At 44.7% G+C, this 22,085-nt stretch overlaps 1 protein-coding gene across 1 annotated transcript in view; it reads left to right on the forward strand.

The window, feature by feature from the left end:
- Window positions 1-22,085, forward strand: part of MEP1A (meprin A subunit alpha) — a 70,505-nt gene that overhangs the window by 19,689 nt on the left and 28,731 nt on the right. Inside the window, exons 9-12 of the mRNA XM_030195134.1 lie at window positions 2,007-2,182; window positions 6,852-7,073; window positions 10,358-10,507; window positions 14,263-14,478. Of these exons, the coding sequence (XP_030050994.1) occupies window positions 2,007-2,182; window positions 6,852-7,073; window positions 10,358-10,507; window positions 14,263-14,478 (764 nt within the window). The remainder of the gene's footprint in view (window positions 1-2,006; window positions 2,183-6,851; window positions 7,074-10,357; window positions 10,508-14,262; window positions 14,479-22,085) is intronic.

A 22,085-nucleotide genomic window follows, 5' to 3' on the forward strand; every position in this document is an offset into this window, starting at 1 on the left:
CCACCTTTTAAATTGTATGCATAAAAGGAGTGACTGTGCCCAGAATTTGGCGCCGGAAAGATATGCACTAAACTAGTATTTTATAAAGGGTGCTCCGTGCAGAGCAGCTTTCATAGAATAGCACTTAGGGGCCCTTATACTAAAGTGTTGCCATGGGCAACCAGGGGCTACCACTGGCCCAACATAGGTGCCGGCGGTAGTTCTACCCCTAGCGCGCATCATTTCCGGCGCTAGCAGAAATATTGAAATATATTTCCGCAGGGGGTTACCTGGCGGTAATCAGGCAGCTTCGCACACTACCTGTTACTGCCGGGTTACTATGGAAGCCCTTCCTGCTACTTCAGTGGGTGGCGGTAAGAGTGCTCTCTGAAATGGCTGCGTGGCAAGTGTGAATTTACCGTATGTCCATTTCATTTTTGGTTATTTTCACCCGCTGTGGTAAAAGGGGTGCTGGCAAGCAACAAAAATGTCCATTAGCGCAAGGCCCCTTTTACCGCAGCTTAGTAAAAGGGCCTCTTACAGCGGATTCCCCCACCCAATTTCAGGTGCCAGCATTTATATCTGCTCAAACCTGGTGCAAAAGCTGACGCTTAATTTTCGGCAGTTTGGCACGCAAATTACAGTATAATATAACATGCGCCTAATTTCTGGAATGCCCACTGATCCGCTCATACCCCTCTCATGGCCACTCCCCTTTTGAGTTGTGCATTAGAAATTTAGGTGCCAATGTTATAAAATAGTGACTAGGGCAGTTGCACGTGCAAATCTAAATTGGTGACAATTAACTCCCACTATTGATTGTTAACACCTTGTTAAATAATTTGCACAGACATCTGTCAGGCATGCCTACTTTTGGCGACCTATATAGAATTCAGAAGTAAATGCAAAATTGTGTATGCAAGTTTATAGAATTAGGGGGTTACCACCTGAGGAGGGAGGCAGTAGCCAGTGTCAGAGTGATCAGCTGGATCAGTAAAGGTGGGAATCAGAGAGCATGTCATGTCAGTTGGAAGTCAGCCTGGAGCTGGTGAATGCCATTGTCTGCAGAGGCATGGAGAGCAGGAGTGGGCCATGGCCACCTCTGAGGGTTTGGAATCTGCTGATGAGGGCAGTGATAGAAGCCAACTCTTGAGGTCTCTTGGTAAATGGGCATATGCTCATGATATTGGAGCACTGTTCCCTTTAAGGAGTCTTCAGTTGGCGGGGCTTGGCGATCCCCGTCAGTCACATCAGAGATGTGCCACTGCTGGGTGGGCCTAAGCCTAAAGTGGATGGGCCTGTGCCCACCTGTGGCAATGCTACTGCCTTTTTAAAATAGTATGGGCCTTGAACACTGGAATTCCCTTCTGCACGTCCTTTCTATAATGCCTCTCCATGTATCTGTATAAAATGCTATAAATAGGTGCCTTCTTACCCTATAGGTAATTTTTTATAAAATTATCCTTCATGGAGCAATTATAGTCTTTTTAAAGTATAGATGGCCATAAACATACATAAAAGGCCTTCTATTAATATGCTGGCTGGCTTGTTAAGATGGCATGTATTTTCCCAGTAGGCTTAGTTGGGGGTGCAGTCTGGGTGAAGCGTGGGTAGAGTTCACAAATACACGCATTTATTGTAAAATGCTTTAATCAACACGTGTGTTTGCATACTTCATGTGCGAACATTTACATCTGCGCTCAACAGTTATATATATATATCTGCCACATATGCTAGTACTTTATAATGGGGGCAATTCTATAACTGGGCACCTCCTGTTAGCTGGCCAAATAATGCAAGAGAGAAGCATATTCTATAACTACTCCTGGGCACCCAGGTGTTACAAAATACTAGTGTAATCTGGCATTCATAACATTTGGCCACCTACTTTCAAGCTTAAAGTAGGTGCCTCCATGTCAAATATCCCTCTTGGAGCTTGATTCAGTAAGCTTGATGCTCAGTCTGTGTATACAGGAAACTATCTTAGTGAATCAGGCCCTCAGCATGTGCTTTACTTTCTTGTTAAGGTGCTGGTCTATGGTTGGAGATCTTCAGACAGGACAAAACCTTTCCATTGGTGAAAGGTGCGATTACAAGGCCATTGTTGAACATGAAATTTTGCATGCATTGGGATTTTACCATGAACAATCACGAACTGACCGGGATGATTATGTTCAAATATGGTGGGATCAAATTGAAGCAGGTTAGTTGTAAAATGACTTCATGCAAAATGTTTTAAAATTTTAAAATTCAGCATGCTGTACTACTATCCAAAACTGCAATATTTTTCTTAATACTGTCACAAACTGATAGCTCTTCATTTTGCTCAGAGATTAACTTCCAGGCACTACCAAAGACCCGGATATTCACTGCCAGTTCTTGAATACAGGCCAGCACTGAATATCCATGTCTAATATTCAGTTCAAAAGACTTTAACAATAATTGATAAAATAAAACATTTGATTGAATGCTACATATATCTTATCCAGATAGAACCAAGATGAATGCAATTTTTTCCTCCAAATCTCAGTTTACTGTTGTACCAGGAATAGGCCCCACACAAATATCAACAATGAACAAATTTGCATTCATCTTTGATAAGGTTTGTTGGTATGGGTTACCTAGGACTAAGCAATTGCATACCTCTATTTAAAATGTACAGTACAGCAGAAAAGATATATCAGGATATTTTATCATGTATTACAAAAAATGGAGGAGTGGCCTAGTGGTTAGGGTGGTGGACTCTGGTCCTGAGGAACTGAGTTCAATTCCCACTTCAGGCACAGGCAGCTCCTTGTGACTCTGGGCAAATCACTTAACCCTCTATTGCCCCATGTAAGCCGCATTGAGCCTGCCATGAGTGGGAAAGCACAGGGTATAAATGAACAGATGAAACAAAAGAGTGAATACTAAAAAAGCAACAACAATAAAAATAACTTATTGATCACAAATAATAAACACATGATACACTAAAATCATACCCAAAAATGAATAGTAAAACAGAATAACTTTTTCCCTTTGCTTTGTAAAACTTAGGGAAAAAGTAGGGCAGTGATATGATGGTAAATTTTTAACAACAGGCTCTCTCCCCAGGTATAGCCTGCCCTGAAATTTAGGGGGGGGGGGGGGCGCAGAGGTGGACTGAGGCAGGCGTTGTTTCATGCCGAAACACGGCCTGTGTCAGGTCAATTGTCAATAAAATACTCCTGTTGTCTCAGTCTTGAAGGCCCAGTGTTGCTTTTTTTGTTTGTGTACTTGTTTTTTCAACATTAGTGGTAGGGTTCCAAACCAAACATTTTAAACTTCATTTTATTTTTTTGTTTCTGTTTTTTACAATTTTGTTTTGTTTGCTTTTCATTTTAAATAAATGAAACAAAAATGTAAAAAAGGCAAAAATATCCAAAACAAAACAAACAAGATGTGCAATGCACACCTCTAATTTTTACACTAGTATTGATCTGCCATTGTGCGATATTTTGTAATGTATAAGGTATCATTACTATCAAAGAAGATAGATATATATAACATTAGTTTAGTATATTTCATTATTAATGCACACTATATAGTAACTAGCCATTGAGCCCGTTAAAACGGGCTAGTATGGGGTTTTGGCAAGGCCCCCCCCCCCGAAGTCGCTGCTACCGGTCCCCCAGAGTCGCCGCCACCACCCCTGCACCCGGCCCTCTCTTTGGAATTGAACTTATATCGGCGAAACGCAGGCAGCACGCAGATCAGCTGAGCTCCCGTCGGCCTTCCTTCTCTGCCTGTGTCCCGCCCTCGTGTGACGTAACGTCGGCGAGGGCAGGACACAGACAGGGAAGAAAGGGCGGCGGGAGCTCAGCTGATCTGCGTGCTGCGTTTCGCCGATGTAAGTTCAATACCGAAGAGAGTGCTCGGGCCGGGTGGGGGGGGGGGGCAGCGGTGGCTACCTCGGGGGGGGGGGGGAGCCATAGCGGTGACCTCAGGGGGGGAGCGGTAGTGACGTTGGCGGCTTCGCGCAGTTTCCCTCTCTGTCCCGCCCCTGTCATCACGTATTGAAGCAGGGGCGGGACAGAGAGGGAAGTCTCTACTGCGCATTTGCGAGTGAGAACGGTCACTCGCCATTTATATATTTGATAGCAAGAAAAGTATCTACTCCACAGTTTCATCTTCTCATATTTGTGAATTATCCCCCTAATTCTTTAAAAGTCACTAAAAATTGATTGCGCCTAATTTGCACATGCAATGTAATTGAATAATGAGCCAATTAGTACCAATAATTGACTTTTTAATAAACAATTCTTGGCACTAATTGAAATCAATTAATATGTATGCGCATAAATTCAGGCACACCACAAACTGCCCTCGCCATCCAAAGCTATCCCAACTGCATCACCAAAGCACTAACTGTCCTACCCTCAAAAAATACCAACTCACAACTGCCCCACTCTGAAAATGACTCCCATAAACTGCACAGCACACCCCTTAAAATCTACCCCCTGCAACTGCCCTAACACCCTGCCCTGCCTCAAAAACCTCCCCATCTGCAACTGCCCCGCCACACCACAAACTTTTCCACCCCTGAAAAATATACCTATAACTGCTCTACACCCCTTAAACTGCCCCTCTGCCTCCAAAATTCCCCCACAACTGCTCTACCCTTCTCAATTGCCTAATCCTAAGAAACTACCTTCTGCAATTGCCAAACCCCACAAATTGCCTCCCCCCCCCAAAATCACCCCTGCAACTGCTCCACCTCCAACAAAAACATTCAAATATACCATACAAGCAAACCACAGAGAAAACAGACATATACACAGGTAATGTAGATATAAACACACACAAACACACGCACATATGCACGCAGACACACACACACGCACACACCACACATATCACACATAGGCATTATAAAAAATTCCATGGGCCTTGCTCTGCATGCTTTCCCCACTTGTTAAACTGAATCTAGTCAATATTCAGCTACCAACAGAGTTTTTTTTAAAACACTGTCTGCTGCCTGCTGAATTAGACCTGGATATTTATTGCTGGCCCCTATCTGAGTACTGACACTCAATATCCAGGTCTTTGGCAGCACCTAGAAGGTATCTGGATATAGCTGGTGTTTACTGCTGTACCTGGATAATTAACTGGGCAGGGCCGGTCTTAGGGCGAGGCGACCGAGGCAACTGCATAGGGCCTCGCGTTCAAGGGGGCCCCGCACAGCGCGACTGAACTCGCCCCGCCCGAGCTCCAGTTCCCCCTCCCTCTGAATTTTAAAAGTTTACCTCGTCAACGTCACGGGTTACAGCGGCCGGCAGGTAGCAGCAACAGTGAAAAGCGTGCGAGCTGCTTGGCGCTTCGGGAGCCTTTCTTTCCCTCTCTCAGCTCTGGTCCCGCCCTCGAGGGCAGGACCAGAGCTGAGAAAGGGAAAGGAAGGCTCCCGAAGTGCCGAGCAGCTTGCACGCTTTTCACTGTTGCTGCTACCTGCCGGCCGCTGTGATCCGACATCGACGAGGTAAACTTTTAAAATTCGGAGGGGGGGGGGGGCAGGCCCTGAAGCTGGGTGGGAAGCAGGGAGGCCTTGGAGCTGGCAGGGAGGGAGGGAGGTCTTGGAACTGGATGGGAGGCCTTGGAGCTGGGGGGGCCCTGGAGCTGGGGGGCCCTGGGGTGGGGGCCCTGGGGGGGAGGGGGCCTTGGAGCTTGGAAGGGATGGCCCGGGAGCTCGGAGGGAAGGGTGGCTGCCCTGGAGCTCGGAGGGAGGGGTGGCTGGCCCTGGAACTAGGGTGGGGGCGGGGCTAGGATGGGGCCCCATCAAATTGGTCTGCATAGGGCCTCACACTTGCTAAGACCGGCCCTGTAACTGGACACAGTTAGGACAGCCTTATATGCACTCCAACTGTATTTGGGCACTGACATTGAATATTGGCAGGGCCTGGATAATTTCTAGGTCTGTGACTCCACCCCCAGACTGCCCTGGCATTAATGAGATATTAAAAATACTAAAAAAAAACACTCTAGCAGAATAGCGATTCACAAGTGTGAAGGAATGTTCTAATGGAGAAAGGCCCTCGGAAACCGTCAGCAAAATTGCCTGCTAGAGTGTTTTTTTTAGTATCAGTATTGCTTTTTCTCTAGCATTTACTGTATTTGTTACGGTTGGTTTTCTGTATATTAATGAGATAGTCCAAACAAAACAAGGAAAGCCAAGCAGTCCCACGCAGTTAAAAGCAGTACACAAGAAGGGTAGGAAAGACACTTCCTAGGATATGGACTCAACACGATCTGTTTTCGGCTAAGCACCATCATCAGGAATCTAAATTCTCAAATGTCTTGTAAATGCACAACAAGTGTCAAAAGGTTGTACTAGAAACAGTGCGCAGTACTTCTAAATCGTATCTCTCTTGTCTGAGCATTGCGGCAGAATTTCCAAACAGAAAATTGCTACATTAATGAGATAGTTCCAAGGTGGTATGCCCAGATACTCAGAGGCAGTATCTGAGTAAGTGCTAGAAAATCTGTGTATGGCCTGGTTAGCGGGACTTATCCAACTAGGAGCCTCACCTACCTAGATAAGACCCACTGAATATCGATCCTAATATTTGTATGAAGTAAGGCAGTTATTAACCTTTAACAACAGTCCCTTTCCTCTTCCCTTATTTTTTAGGTGCAACTCTTTATTTCTTAATTTTGGCTTTATTAGTACCTGTTTTACTTGAAAGAGGAATAGGGCAGTGGTAAATAGAAAAAAATGCATCTACTAATAACCCACTGAAATGCTACAGCTACACATACAGACATGCACTGTACTTTACTTGGTTTTCCATCCTTAATACAGCATGTTTTAATTATCAAACCATTTTCATAAAGATTAATTCTTTTTATTTCTTTAACAGGGATGGAGCATAATTTTGTTACCTATAATGATAACTATATCACTGACTTAAATACTCCCTATGATTATGAATCTGTCATGCATTATGGACCTTTCTCCTTTAACAAAGACCCAAACATCCCCACTATCACCGCCAAAATACCAGCGTTTAATGACATCATTGGACAGCGCTTGGACTTCAGTGCTGTGGACATAGAACGCCTGAACCGCATGTACCGCTGCAGTAAGTAGCTGCTGAGCTCTGCGGCTGCAAAGCAATGTTCGTTTTATCACAAAGACTCTACTACTTTCAAAATGCTGAATGAAGTCTTTAAGGGGTCTTAAGAACTACTGTTAACCCATGTTAATGGCAAAGTTTAATGTGGGTATTTTCTGGTGATTTAAGAGAGCAATTCTCAAAGGCAAATTTAAGGATAAACTAGTGCTTATCCACAGAAATAGAGTCTTTGAAAATTGGTCACTTGTTACATGCATAAAATTATGCATATACGGCTCACAATTGCATAATTTTATGTGCATTACATGCAGGCATTCCAGAGGGAGAAGCTGGCCAGGGTTAGGGGTTGATTTTGGGAAGTATACATATACATTTTTTTTTTTTTTGGTGAAGCTCCCCGCACAACATAGCAAGTGCAACATTTGTTCGAGTTCATTTACCAAAATGAAGTCATGTACATAAATTTGCTTTGAAAAATGGTACAAGTTAGGTTGATAACAACCCACTTATTTCTGTAGGCTGTCATATAATTATCTCCTTAATAAGGAACATACTAAAAAGCATAAAGCTTTTAGTGTTTCATTGTCAGGGCCTGGGCCAGAGTGTGGTGGAGAGGCTAGGCCCAGGGTAGGATGGTCCAGACAGGCAGGAGCAGGAAGTAGAGGTAATTCCAGGCTGGGCTGAGATGGAAGGCAGACTGGGAACAGGAACCAGGACAGCAATCAGGAGCCAGGAATAGAAGAGAGATGGGACAACAGGTAATTAAAGCAGGTATTAAGCAGAGGCATAGCCAGCCCTCTGATTTTGGGGGAGGGCCCAGAGGTGGACTGAGGAGGCAACATATTCTCTCTACCCCTGCCCTCTGTCCCCCGGGTGCATTAAAAATAATACCTTTGCTGGCAGGGTTGCTGAAGCCCTGCCAGCCATAGAAATTCCCTGCCAAGCTGCTACCCTCCTCTTGGCGTTACTGCAGGAACCCGAAAGTCAGCGGGGTACATCCAACTGCCAACTCTGGGACTCCCCGAGCATGTCCAGTTCTTGTGTGAACCAAGGGCGTAGCCAGATTTCAGTGGGAGGGGGGTCCAGAGCCCGATGTGAGGGGCACATTTTAGCCCCCCTGGCGCTGCCGACCCCCCCCTGCCGCCATTGCCGACACCCCGCCGCCGCCAGCACCACCACGAACAACTTTGACCCCCCCCTCCCTGCCGACGACCCTCTCGACCCCGCCGTCCCCGCCGTCACCTACCTTTGCTGGTGGGGGACCCCAACCCACGCCAGCCGAAGTCTTCTTCTTTCGCTTGGTTTCCGAGTCTGACGTCCTGCACGTTGTTCGTGCAGGACATCAGACTTGGAAACCAAACAAAGGAAGTAGACTTCGGCTGGTGGGGATTGGGGTCCCCTGCCAGCCAGCAAAGGTAGGCGACGTCGACGGTGATGGCGGGTTGGCAGCGAGAGGGGGGTTGAGAGGGTCATCGGCAGGGGGGTCCAAGGCCAAATCTACGGGGGCCCAGGCCTCCGTGGCCCCATAGTAGCTACACCACTGGTGTGAAATGATCATGAGCGAGGAACCTCTAACAATATATGTCTATCCCAGCATGCCATATATAAATATTCTTAAAGGTAATTCTCATAAAACTCTCTTTTCAAACAACAGATACGATGCAAAAGATTGTATATCATTCATCCCCCCACCCTTCCTTCTCTTTCCCATGGCTCTCTCCCCCTTTCGATACTTGTTTAACACATATGTTTTAAAGAGCATGAGGGGACCTTCAGAGTTGAGTTGGGCGGAGGTGGAAGGATGCAGAGGTAAAGTCTTCAGTCCTTCAGGGGAGGATTCTGGGAATTGAGCCTCCATTAAGCTTGGCATTACCCTCTACATGCCTATGCTACAACTTACGTATACCTGTCAAGGTAACACAATTTAATGTTAATGAGCTGTCTTCATTGAATTTGCAGGTAACATAGAGGGGCATAATTGAACGGGGGCGGCCATCTCCAGGGCCGGCTCCGTAAAGGAGCGGAGCTAACCGTATTATCGAAAAAGATGGCCAGCCATCTTTTCTTTCGATAATACGGCCGAGGCCGGCCAAATCTCAACATTTAGGTCAAATGTTGAGATCGCCAGATTTAGAGATGGCCGGCTTCGGTTTTCGGCCATAATGGAAACCGGGCCCGGCCATCTCAAACCTGGACAAATGCAAGCCCTTTGGTCGTGGGAGGAGCCAGCATTTGTAGTGCACTGGTCCCCCTGACATGCCAGGACACCAACTGGGCACCTTAGGAGGCACTGCAGTGGACTTCAAAAATTGCTCCCAGGTGCATAGCTCCCTTACCTTGTGTGCTGAGCCCCCAAATCCCCCCCCAAATCCCACTCCCCATAACTGTACACCACTACCATAGCCCTTAGGGATGAAGGGGGCACCTACATGTGGGTACAGTGGGTTTTGGGGGGGTTTGGAGGGCTCAACATTTACCACCACAAGTGTAACAGGTAGGAGGGATGGGCCTGGGTCCGCCTGCCTGAAGTGCACTGCACCCACTAAAAACTGCTCCAGGGACCTGCATACTGCTGTCAGGGAGCTGGGTATGACATTTGAGACTGGCAAAAAAATAATTAAAAAACTTTTTTTTGGGTGGGAGGGGGTTGGTGACCACTGAGGGAGTACGGGGAGGTGAGCCCCGATTCCCTCCGGTGGTCATCTGGTCAGGTGGGGCACCTTTTAGAGGCTTGGTCCTGAAAAAAAGGGACCAAGTGAAGCTGGCCAAATGCTCGTCAGGGCCGGCTTTGTTTTTTCCATTATCGGGTGAAGCCGGCCATCTCGTAGCCACGCCCCTGTCCCGCCTTCGCTACCCTGCCGACACGCCCCCTTGAACTTTCGACGGCTCTGCGATGGAAAGCAGTTGGAGCCGGCCAAAATTGGCTTTCCATTATACCGATTTGGCCGGGTTTAGGAGATGGCCGGCCATCTCCCGATTTGTGTCAGAAGATGGCCAGCGATCTCCTTCGAAAATAAGCAGGATAGTGAATTAACATTTTTTAAATGATTCCACACTAACTGTGTTAATATGCATGCAAATTAATGTACAAAAAAGTATGTTACATAATGTGTGTTAATGCATGTTTATATTTCTTTTAATACCACAACAGTTTCATGCCTAGATCCTTTTGTTTGAAAGGAATAGCAGTTAAACAATTATAATGCGAAAGTCCTTTTAAACAGTAAGGCTATATCTAGGGGAGACATGACAAAGCTGCAGCTAACCATGTGTGCCTAAATTGGTTTCAGCTTCCTCTCACACACTTTTGGACCAATGTTCTTTTGAATATATAAATATATGTGGCATGATTCAAGGAACCACGGACAATTCAGACTGGCATCAGGAAAGGGGTATCCCCGGAGCCTCTGAAGATCACACGCTGATTGGACAGTGCAGAGGTAAGTAACATAGTGCATTGTCACCAGGTTGCTCTGTCATTTACTGCTTGTTATGCTAAAATAGTAACCTTCAGCATTTGGAGAACTGGGACTGCAATATACTAAGGACCAAAGACCCTTATTATGACTTAACTGCAGGTAATAAAAGCATAGGTCATAGAAAGGAAAATGTAAAACTGATAATTTATCTGAACTATAAGTCAGTGGCAAAATATGCCAACTTGTAAGGGAAAATAATAATAATAAAACATAGAATCTGATCTGGCGAGGTCTCTTCCTGCAAGACTTTATGTCTCTGAATGAGACAACTGATCTCAGCATATGCGCAGACTATGCCTTGGGTTATCCCGCTCTGTGGGAGGATATGGAGTTTGAATGTTACAACAAACGTCCCACAAACTGCTATTTACAAGAGCTATAGAAACATAGAAAACAGAGAAAAAAATGAAGGCCGATTAAAACCATATGGCCTATCCAGTCTGCCCATTCATGCCATCTACCCTTCCTATCACTCCCTTAGAGATTCTATGTACTTGTCCCAAGCGCTCTTGAATTTAGATACTGTTTTCATCTCCACCACTTTCACTGGGAGGCCGTTCCACAAACTCACCACCCTTTCCATGAAGAAGTAGTTCCTCAGGCTACTTCTGAGTAAAGGCGGTTAGCTTAGCGGAGTTTAAAAAAGGTGTGGATGGCTTCCAAAAGGAAAAGTTCATAGACCATTATTAAATTGAACTTGGGGGAAAATCCACTATTTCTGGGATAAGCAGTATAAAATGTTATTTTTTTTACTTTTTTTTTTGGATCTTGCCAGGTATTTGTGACCTGGATTGGCCACTGTTGGAAACAGGATGCTGGACTTGATGGACCTTTGGTCTGTCCCAGTATGGCAATACTTTTGTACTTATGCACTTTCTTCCTATGCCCCCCTCGTTTCAGAACTTCCTTTCAATTAAAATTGAATGTATTTATAAATGATCCTGAAATCGGAACAACGAGTGAGATTATTAAATTTGCAGATGACACAAAACTATTCAAATTGTCGAAACACAAGCGGATTGTGAAAATTTCTAAGACTGGGCAGATGAAATTTAATGTGGACAAATGCAAAGTGATGCACATTGGGAAGAATAATTTGAATCATAGTTATCTGATGCTAGGGTCCACCTTAGGAATCAGCACTCAGCAAAAAGATCTAGCTGTCGTAGATAATATGATGAAATCTTCTGCCAGTGTGTGGCGGCGGCCAAAAAAGTAAATGGGATGCTAGGAATTATTAGGAAAGAGATGCAAAATAAGACAAAGAATATTATAATGCCTCTGTGTTGCTCCATGGTGCGACCTCACTTTGAGTATTGCGATCAATTCTGGTTGCTGTATCTCAAAAAAGATATAGCGGAATTAGAAAAGGTTTAAAGAAGAGCAACCAAAATGATAAAGGGGATAGAACTCCTCACACATGAAGAAAGACTAAAGAGGTTAGAGCTCTTCAGTTTGGAAAAGAGTTTGCTGAGGGGGGTTATGATTGAGGTCTATAAAATCCTGAGTGGTTTAGAAAGGTTAAAAGTGAATCGATTTTTCACTCTTTCAAAAATACAAAGACCAAGGAACACTCAATGAAATTACATGGAAATATTTTTTTCACGTAAAGAATAGTTGAGCTCTGGAACTCATTGCCGGAGGATGTGATAACAGCAGTTAGCGTATTTGGTTTTTAAAAAGGTTTAGACCATTTCCTGGAGGAAAGGTCCATAGTCTGCTATTGAGATGGACTCGGGGGGGGGGGGGGGGGGGGGGGTGACCACTGCTTACCCTGGATTGGTTGCATGGAATGCTGCTACTGTTTGGGTTTCTGACAGGTACTTGTGACCTGGATTGACCACTGTTGAAAGCAGGATACAGGTCTAGATGACTATTGGTCTGACCTTATGTTCTGTAAGTTAGATACCTGCATTTATGTGCCCCTTGCATGCATAAATGTCTAGAATACTAGCACTTAAGTGTGTATGTGAACACTTACCAGTGTGTGCAAGCAGGGCACCTGAGCCCTAATACCTAGTTAACTTACACAGTGCATATTTGCAAGGGGTCCTACACAAGGGTGGAGCATGGGCAGAGCTCCCACCCATATGTATAACTTACAGAATACTGAGTTTCCCATGTCCCTGTCATATTTAGGCAGCTGCATTTATGACAGGTCTACAGCTGGTTTAATTGCAAGCACATGAATGTAAGGTGTGCCGATACTGGGTTATGCTAGTATCTATTCTATAAGGTAACCCATGTGCCCAGGTTTCGTTATAGAATATGCTTATACCTCGTGGTTATAGAATTGCCTATAGCAGGATCCCTAGGATAAGGGGGTAGGCAGATGCCTATTTCAAACCTAGTCTGTAAAGAAAAGTAGGCACCTATAGCTGGTAGAAATGCCCATGTCTTGATGTTAACCAGAATATGCGTAGATTACTATAATTTACATGCATATTTGCATCTGCCCATGTGCATGCCCACTGTCAAGATAAGTCCATCAAAACATAGAAATACAGAAAAATGTAGGCAGAGAAAAAACATTTGGCCTATCCAGTCTGCCCATCTATGCTATCTGCTCTCCCTGTCACTCCCTTACAGATCCTACGTACTTGTCCCAAGCTCTCTTGAATTCAGATACTGTTTTCATTTCCACCACTTCCACCGGGAGGCTGTTCCACAAATTCACCACCCTATCTGTGAAGAAGTATTTCCTCAGGTTACTTCTGAGGAAGTAACCTTTCACCTTCATCTTATATCTCATCTTATGTACCCGTTCTGCTCCACTCAGTATTTTATATACCTTTATCATATCTCCCCTCAGCCGTCTTTTCTCCAAGCTGAAGAGCCCAAGCCCCCTTTATCATTTTTGTTGCCCTTCTCTGTACGTTTTCTAATTCCACTATATCTTTTTTGAGATGCGGTGACCAGAATTGCACACAGTATTCAAGGTGCGGTCACACCATGGAGTGATATAAAGGCATTATAACATTCTCATTTTTATTGCCTTCATTTAGGCAAGCTAGTGCAGAATTACACCAGTATTCTATGACAGAATTGGGGTTCCCAGATGCACTTATAGAATAGGGGCTCCCTATGCAGCATTGGGGTACCTAAATGGAGGCACCCTGTCATAGAATTGTCCCTTTAGTGTTATTGTGTTTGAGTATGTGCCATTTGTTTTAGTGCACACAAAAGATGAACTAGTGTGCACTAAATGAGAAGCACAGGGTCACATGAAACAGCATGCACTAAAATGAGACAACATGATACAAAGACACACTCCTCTACACTCTAATATGCATAGGGAAAGGGACACACTCGAGGTATTCCTACCATTGGAATGGAAAAGCTTTGCATGTGGTTATCATGTTAGTAAGGTAGTAAGGCCACTGTTGGAAACAGGATGCTGGGCTCGATGGACCTTTGGTCTTTCCCAGTATGGCAATACTTTTGTACTTATGGGCATTTTCAGTGGCACTATCCAATTAAGTGCCACTGAAGATGCCTGGTTAGCCCCAGACAGATGATTTAACTGGCAAGGAACCTCTCCTGGCTGTTTAAATCATTTTGAATATAAGGCCAATTTATTTAGCAGACCCACTTACTGCCCTTTATGCTCATATACATCAACATACAGTTTGTATGTGGCTTTACCTACTGTTTTAATGAATAATGAAAGCCTAATAAGTACAGGTAGCTGAACTAACTATGTTCTTTTGTTACAGATGCTGGCTACTTTATGTATTTCAACACCAACGTTGGGAGAGTAGGTCAAACTGCTCTTTTAGAATCTCGCATTCTCTACCCAAAGAGAACACAACAGTGTCTCCAGTTTTTCTACAAGATCACAGGGAGCCCCTTAGACAAACTTGTTATCTGGGTGAGAAAGGACGATGGAAGTGGGACTGTTCGCAAGTTGTCCAAAGTTAAGACATTTACAGGTACTGATTTCAAATAATTACATAAAAATAATATATTTTTAGTTCACAGATCCTGAAAATATGAATCATTAAAGAATGTATTAATCCTAGAGCACTGGAGATCCAGTATATGCAAATACATCTCCTACATATTTGTTTTTACATATCTTGAAAACCCAACAGGCTGTGGGATCACTAGATCAGTTTTGGGATTTTCTAGCCTAGAGCACTAAACAAAAACGGGAAGATGAAGAAGACCAATAATGGAGTTATAAAATGTAAATGTGTCACATGCTTTTTACTGATTAATCTCAGTCTCTTGGTCAGATAACTGGATGACACTTTGGCCTGTAATAAGTTAGATAACAGCTGCTGAGGCACACACACTATCATTAATCTGATTAATAATTGGCAGTGCAAGTAGCCCCGCCTGCCCAGAGTCTATTGCCCCCCTCAGTGTGCATTCCATAGGAGACGAAGAAGAAAAGAGTGTAGATATGTTTTTGATATTTCAGTGATTTGTCTAGACACATTGACACAAGTTATTGCAATGTTTACCTGAAAGAGTAAGGGCCTTAGCAAGAGCATATTCTAAGTATATTCTAAGAGTATATTCAAAGCCATTTATCTTGGTAGTTGCTGCCATTATCCAGATAAACAGCTTAGCTGGTGCTGTCTGTGGATATTACGTGCCACTATTAAGAAACTGCTGCTGATTATCCATATTTCAGTGCTGTTAAATGTATATATTTTTGATACTATTTCATGGTAGTCCTATTATTAGGTTTCAATTTGCTGTTTTCAAGTTTACCTCATTTAATGTATTTATGTTTATGCTTGGTCATTTTACTATTGTTATGCTGTTAAAATGGTGAGTTTTATGTTAAACTGTACCTGCTGTACACCGCCTTGGGTGAATCTCTTCATAAAGGTGGTTAATAAGTCTCTTCCATTGGCCCAAATTGTATTAAAAACCTGAGAAGGATCCAATGCAACCCTCCTCCTATAGGCCTATATCTCTCTTGAATATGGAAACAAAATTATTTGCAAAGATTTTCATGAATTGTCTAGCTTGAGTGCTTCCAGACTTAATAGCAGGGCCTCAGGTGGGCTTTGTCCGTGGACGCACTATAACTCATAACATGCCTAAGCTCCTTATTTCAATGGAACACTTGGAAAGGATGGGTCAGCCTTCTTTGTTAGTCAGTTTTGATGCAGAGAAAGCATTTGATCGAGTTATTTGGGGGTTTCGTTTTGCTGTTCTCCATTGCGATGGCATTACGGGATTTTTTTCTAGGTGCTATCCAGACTCTCTATAGGTCACCCAGGGCGAGGCTACAGGTAAATGCTGTTTTCTCCTCGGAGTTTGGGATCTATCGAGGTACTTGCCAAGGATGCCCTTTGTCTCTCCTGCTTTTTGTTCTATCTTTAGACCCATTGATTAGGAAATTAGAGGTAACCAGAATATTAAGGGAGTTAATATAGGTTCTCATGAGTTTAAACTTTCGGCCTTTGCGGATACTACTACTACTACTACTTAACATTTCTAAAGCGCTACTAGGGTTACGCAGCGCTATACAGTTTAACAAAGAAGGATAGTCCCTGCTCAAAGGAGCTTACAATCTAAAGGACGAAATGTAAAGTTGGGGCAGTCTAGATATCCTGAATGGAGGTATAATGGTTATGTGCCGAAGGCAACATTGAAAAGGTGGGCTTTGAGTAAGGATTTGAAGATGGGCAGCGAGGGGGCTTGGCGTATGGGCTCATGGAGTTTATTCCACGCTTAGGGTGAGGCGAGGCAGAAAGGGCGGAGTCTGGAGTTGGCGGTGGTGGAGAAGGGTACTGAGAGGAGGGATTTGTCCTGTGAGCGGAGGTTACGGGTAGGAGCGTAAGGGGAGATGAGGGTAGAGAGGTAATGAGGGGCTGCAGATCGAGTGCATTTGTAGGTAAGTAGGAGAAGCTTGAACTGTATGCGGTACCTGATTGGAAGCCAGTGAAGTGACTTGAGGAGAGGGGTGATATGGGCATATTGGTCCTGACGGAAGATAAGACTTGCAGCAGAGTTCTGAATGGATTGAAGGGGGGATAGATGGCTAAGTGGGAGGCCAGTGAGGAGTAGGTTGCAGTAGTCAAGGCGAGAGGTAATGAGAGAGTGGACGAGTGTTCGGGTGGTATGCTCAGAGAGGAAAGGGCGAATTTTGCTGATGTTATAGAGAAAGAAGCGACAGGTCTTGGCTATCTGCTGGATATGCGCGGAGAAGGAGAGGGAGGAGTCGAAGATGACTCCGAGGTTGCGGGCAGATGAGACGGGAAGGATGAGGGTGTTATCAACAGAGATTGAGAGAGGAAGGAGAGGAGAAGTGGGTTTGGGTGGAAAGACAATAAGCTCGGTCTTAACCATGTTCAGTTTCAGGTGGCGGTTGGACATCCAGGCAGCAATGTCAGATAGGCAGGCCGATACTTTGGCCTGGGTTTCCGTAGTGATGTCCGGTGTGGAGAGGTAAAGCTGGGTGTCGTCAGCATAAAGATGATATTGGAAACCATGGGATGAGATCAGCAAACCCAGGGAAGAGGTGTAGATTGAAAAAAGAAGGGGTCCAAGGACAGATCCCTGAGGAACTCCAACAGAGAGCGGGATGGGGGTGGAGGAAGATCCTTGAGAATGTACACTGAAGGTGCGGTGGGAGAGATAAGAGGAGAACCAGGAGAGGACAGAGCCCTGGAATCCAAATGAGGACAGTGTGGCAAGAAGTAAGTTGTGATTGACAGTGTCAAAAGCGGCGGATAGGTCGAGGAGGATGAGGATGGAGTAATGACCTTTGGATTTGGCAAGGAACAGGTCATTACAGACTTTAGATAGTGCCGTTTCTGTCAAGTGTAGAGGGCGAAAGCCGGATTGAAGCAGATAAAGGATTGCATGAGAGGAGAGAAAATCAAGGCAACGGCTGTGAACGGCGCGTTCAAGTATCTTGGAGAGGAAGGGTAGGAGGGAGATGGGGCGGTAGTTGGAAGGACAGATAGGGTCTAGTGATGGTCTTTTGAGAAGTGGTGTGACTACAGCATGCTTGAAGGTGTCAGGGACAGTTGCAGTGGAGAGAGAGAGGTTGAGGATATGACAGATGGGGGGGGGGGGGGACAGTAGGAGAGATGGTGTTTAGTAACTTGGTGGGGATGGGATCAGAGGAACAGGTGGTGCATTTCGAGGAGGAAAGAAGTTGGGCGGTTTCCTTCTCGGTGATATCAGGAAAAGAGGAGAAGGAGGCCTGGGTTGGTTGGTTGAGGGAGTGGGTTAAAGGGTGAAGAGGAGGAGGTGGCTTGGTAGTGAATTCAAGGTTGATCTTCTGCACCTTGTCACGGAAGTAGTCGGATGACTTATTGGTACATATTGTAAACCCTGAAGCGTCTTTGGAGGTGTTGATGGAGAGCTTTGTAGAATACAGGGATTTCCCGGCCTTCAAATTGAACCTTGATAAGTCCTTAGCAATGCCCACTATGACATCTGTCCGAGAGAATTGGATAGGCCCTTTTCCATTGCAGTGGGAATCTACCTCTTTTCGGTATTTAGGAATTCAGCTGCCCATAAAAACCGCATTGCTTTATAAGATTAATTTTTCAGCTTTATTGGAACATACTAGATCTAATTTGGCTAAATGGGTATATGTCCCTTTGTTGATCCATGGTAGAATTCAGCTTTTTAATATGGTGTAATTTCCCAAGTGGTTGTATACTCTTCAACTATTACCCATTAAATAACTGAAGCGTGATTTAGCTGTTTTGCAGAAGCTTTTGCCTTATTTTTGTTCAGCAGGGCGGAAGCCAAAGATGTCCTTTAAATATATAATTGGGTCTTGGAAATATGGATAGATGGGCCTTCCAAATTTACACTTGTATAATTGTGCATGCCTGCTCCGTCACCTGGGTGATTGGGTACTAGAGGAACAGTGTTACACACTGTGAGCTTACGAGGCGGCCTGTTATTCTCTATGGCATGTTAATTCTCTTCTGCATTGTTCATCAGGCCTTTTGCCCCCCTGTTTCTGCTGAAATGTGTTACTTCGTTTGTTGCGACAGGTTTGGCATTACTTGGTCCCACTTCTCAGGAGCCGGCCTGAGATTTCAGATCAGCTCCCGATTCAGGGTAATCTACAGTTTTCTCCAGGACAGGACAATTTGAGTTTTAAACACTGGGCGAGGAAGGGTTTTTTATTTTTTTGATACAACATGTTTTAGATGCTCAATGCCGAATGCTCTCTTGGGATTGCAGAGGTTAAAGATTTTTTGGCGTATCAACAACTACGACACTATATACATTCTCTGGGCCTGCCTGCCTTATCTCCTTCTTTGGGCACACACTTGCAGACCTTCTTTGATAAATTTCGAGATGGGGGCTTGACAGTTTCTGTCCTTTATAAAGCATTACAGCTGGCTTCTCCACTTCGGAATTTTGAAGACCTTGTTGCTAAATGGTGTCGGGAACTGGGGTTGCTGGCTACTTCCCTAGGCCCTTATAAGATTATTAAGCGTGTCCTGGAGATCTCGGTGAGTGCTGAGGTGAAGGAATGTCAGTTTCGTACTTTATCTACACAGGGCATATTTTATACAGAAGCAAATGTTTAAAGTGGGTGCAGTGGAGACCCCCATCTGCCAGAAGTGTAAGCAAGGTCATAATTCATTCTTTCATGCTTTTTGGAGCTGTCCGAAAGTAAAAAAGACTTCTGGAGAGCCGTTTCTAATTACCTCAGCACTGTCTGGATACTTCCAGGACGGTGCAAGGCTGGACAAAGGAGACATTCATACCGCTCCCTGGATCATTATTCAGATAAAGGGTAAAGGGTCATGGATTTGATATACCACCTTTCTGTGGTACAACCAAAGTAGTTTACATTTATTATAACTAAGAAAAATGGTTTCAATTCCAATACAAGAAAGAAGAAGTATCACAACTAACAAATATGTATAGAACAAACTGAAGCCCCCCTTTTACAAAGCGGGTCCCCAAGGGAATGGCAACAGAAGCTAAAGTACCTGAGGGAAGAGAAGTGGCCAGAGCTCAGTAGTTTCCCTGGGGTGGGAAACTATAGAAAATCCTCAGCCTCCAAGAATTAGATGTATGTATAAGGAAGATGGCCAATGCAGGAGATACTTTGAATTGTATTCAGAGAGTACTTGATTTTTGTGTGTGTATGGATGAGACCCATTGGGCTAGGCTAGGAGCCAGCCCCAGAAAGAGAGGATTGATAGTGACAAGTGAAAGAAATAGCAAGAAATAAAGAGACTTTATTAGTGCTGGATTAAAGCCTGTGAATTAACAGGTACATAAGTACATAAGTAGTGCCATACTGGGAAAGACCAAAGGTCCATCTAGCCCAGCATCCTGTCACCGACAGTGGCCAATCCAGGTCAAGGGCACCTGGCACGCTCCCCAAACGTAAAAACATTCCAGACAAGTTATACCTAAAAATGCGGAATTTTTCCAAGTCCATTTAATAGCGGTCTATGGACTTGTCCTTTAGGAATCTATCTAACCCCTTTTTAAACTCCGTCAAGCTAACCACCCGTACCACGTTCTCCGGCAACGAATTCCAGAGTCTAATTACACGTTGGGTGAAGAAAAATTTTCTCCGATTCGTTTTAAATTTACCACACTGTAGCTTCAACTCATGCCCTCTAGTCCTAGTATTTTTGGATAGCGTGAACAGTCGCTTCACATCCACCCGATCCATTCCACTCATTATTTTATACACTTCTATCATATCTCCCCTCAGCCGTCTCTTCTCCAAGCTGAAAAGCCCTAGCCTTCTCAGCCTCTCTTCATAGGAAAGTCGTCCCATCCCCACTATCATTTTCGTCGCCCTTCGCTGTACCTTTTCCAATTCTACTATATCTTTTTTGAGATACGGAGACCAGTACTGAACACAATACTCCAGGTGCGGTCGCACCATGGAGCGATACAACGGCATTATAACATCCGCACACCTGGACTCCATACCTTTCCTAATAACACCCAACATTCTATTCGCTTTCCTAGCCGCAGCAGCACACTGAGCAGAAGGTTTCAGCGTATCATCGACGACGACACCCAGATCCCTTTCTTGATCCGTAACTCCTAACGCGGAACCTTGCAAGACGTAGCTATAATTCGGGTTCCTCTTACCCACATGCATCACTTTGCACTTGTCAACATTGAACTTCATCTGCCACTTGCACGCCCATTCTCCCAGTCTCGCAAGGTCCTCCTGTAATCGTTCACATTCCTCCTGCGACTTGACGACCCTGAATAATTTTGTGTCATCGGCGAATTTAATTACCTCACTAGTTATTCCCATCTCTAGGTCATTTATAAATACATTAAAAAGCAACGGACCCAGCACAGACCCCTGCGGGACCCCACTAACTACCCTCCTCCACTGAGAATACTGGCCACGCAATCCTACTCTCTGCTTCCTATCTTTCAACCAGTTCTTAATCCATAATAATACCCTACCTCCGATTCCATGACTCTGCAATTTCTTCAGGAGTCTTTCGTGCGGCACTTTGTCAAACGCCTTCTGAAAATCCAGATATACAATATCAACCGGCTCCCCATTGTCCACATGTTTGCTTACCCCCTCAAAAAAATGCATTAGATTGGTGAGGCAAGACTTCCCTTCACTAAATCCGTGCTGACTTTGTCTCATCAGTCCATGTTTTTGTATATGCTCTGCAATTTTATTCTTAATAATAGCCTCCACCATCTTGCCCGGCACCGACGTCAGACTCACCGGTCTATAATTTCCCGGATCTCCTCTGGAACCCTTCTTAAAAATCGGAGTAACATTGGCTACCCTCCAGTCTTCCGGTACTACACTCGATTTTAGGGACAGATTGCATATTTCTAACAGTAGCTCCGCAAGTTCATTTTTTAGTTCTATTAATACTCTGGGATGAATACCATCAGGTCCCGGTGATTTACTACTCTTCAGCTTGCTGAACTGACCCATTACATCCTCCAAGGTTACAGAGAATTTGTTTAGTTTCTTCGACTCCCCCGCTTCAAATATTCTTTCCGGCACCGGTGTCCCCCCCAAATCCTCCTCGGTGAAGACCGAAGCAAAGAATTCATGGTGAATCATAGAAATAAAGTATTTTCTTTTACTTGCAAACCCTGTGTGTATGGCTGTGTTTGTGATGGCTCTGGAGATATGGAGATATTCAGCGGCACTTACCTGGAGAGTGCCACTGAATATCCCCTCTAATTGCTCATGTCAAAACTGGCTGGTTTGTAGGCAGTCCGGGGGTGGAGTTAAAGGAGGGGAGCAGAAGCTTAGCCAGTTAGGGGCAATTTTCAGTCCACTAACTGATGATGCCTGGTTAACTTCTGGGTCCTGGCCAAATGTACTACTAGTGTCTTCCCTCCCTCACCCCCCCCCCCCCCACCAAAATACACAGACCTCCTTCTGATCCCCCTCCCTCCCTCCAGAAGTAAACAGTCCCCCTTCTAATTCCTCCTCCCTCCCTTTGACTACCTCAAGGCCAGACTCTCAACCTTCACCCAGGCAGCCTTGCAGTACTACTGAAGTACCCGAGGCTGCCACTAGAGGTCATGGCAGCCATTTTGTACAGGCTGTAGCTAGGAGCAGGAGGAAGTG

The sequence above is a fragment of the Microcaecilia unicolor genome, chromosome 3 (genome assembly GCF_901765095.1).
Source record: "Microcaecilia unicolor chromosome 3, aMicUni1.1, whole genome shotgun sequence".
In the NCBI taxonomy this organism is placed as follows: Eukaryota; Metazoa; Chordata; class Amphibia; order Gymnophiona; family Siphonopidae; genus Microcaecilia; species Microcaecilia unicolor.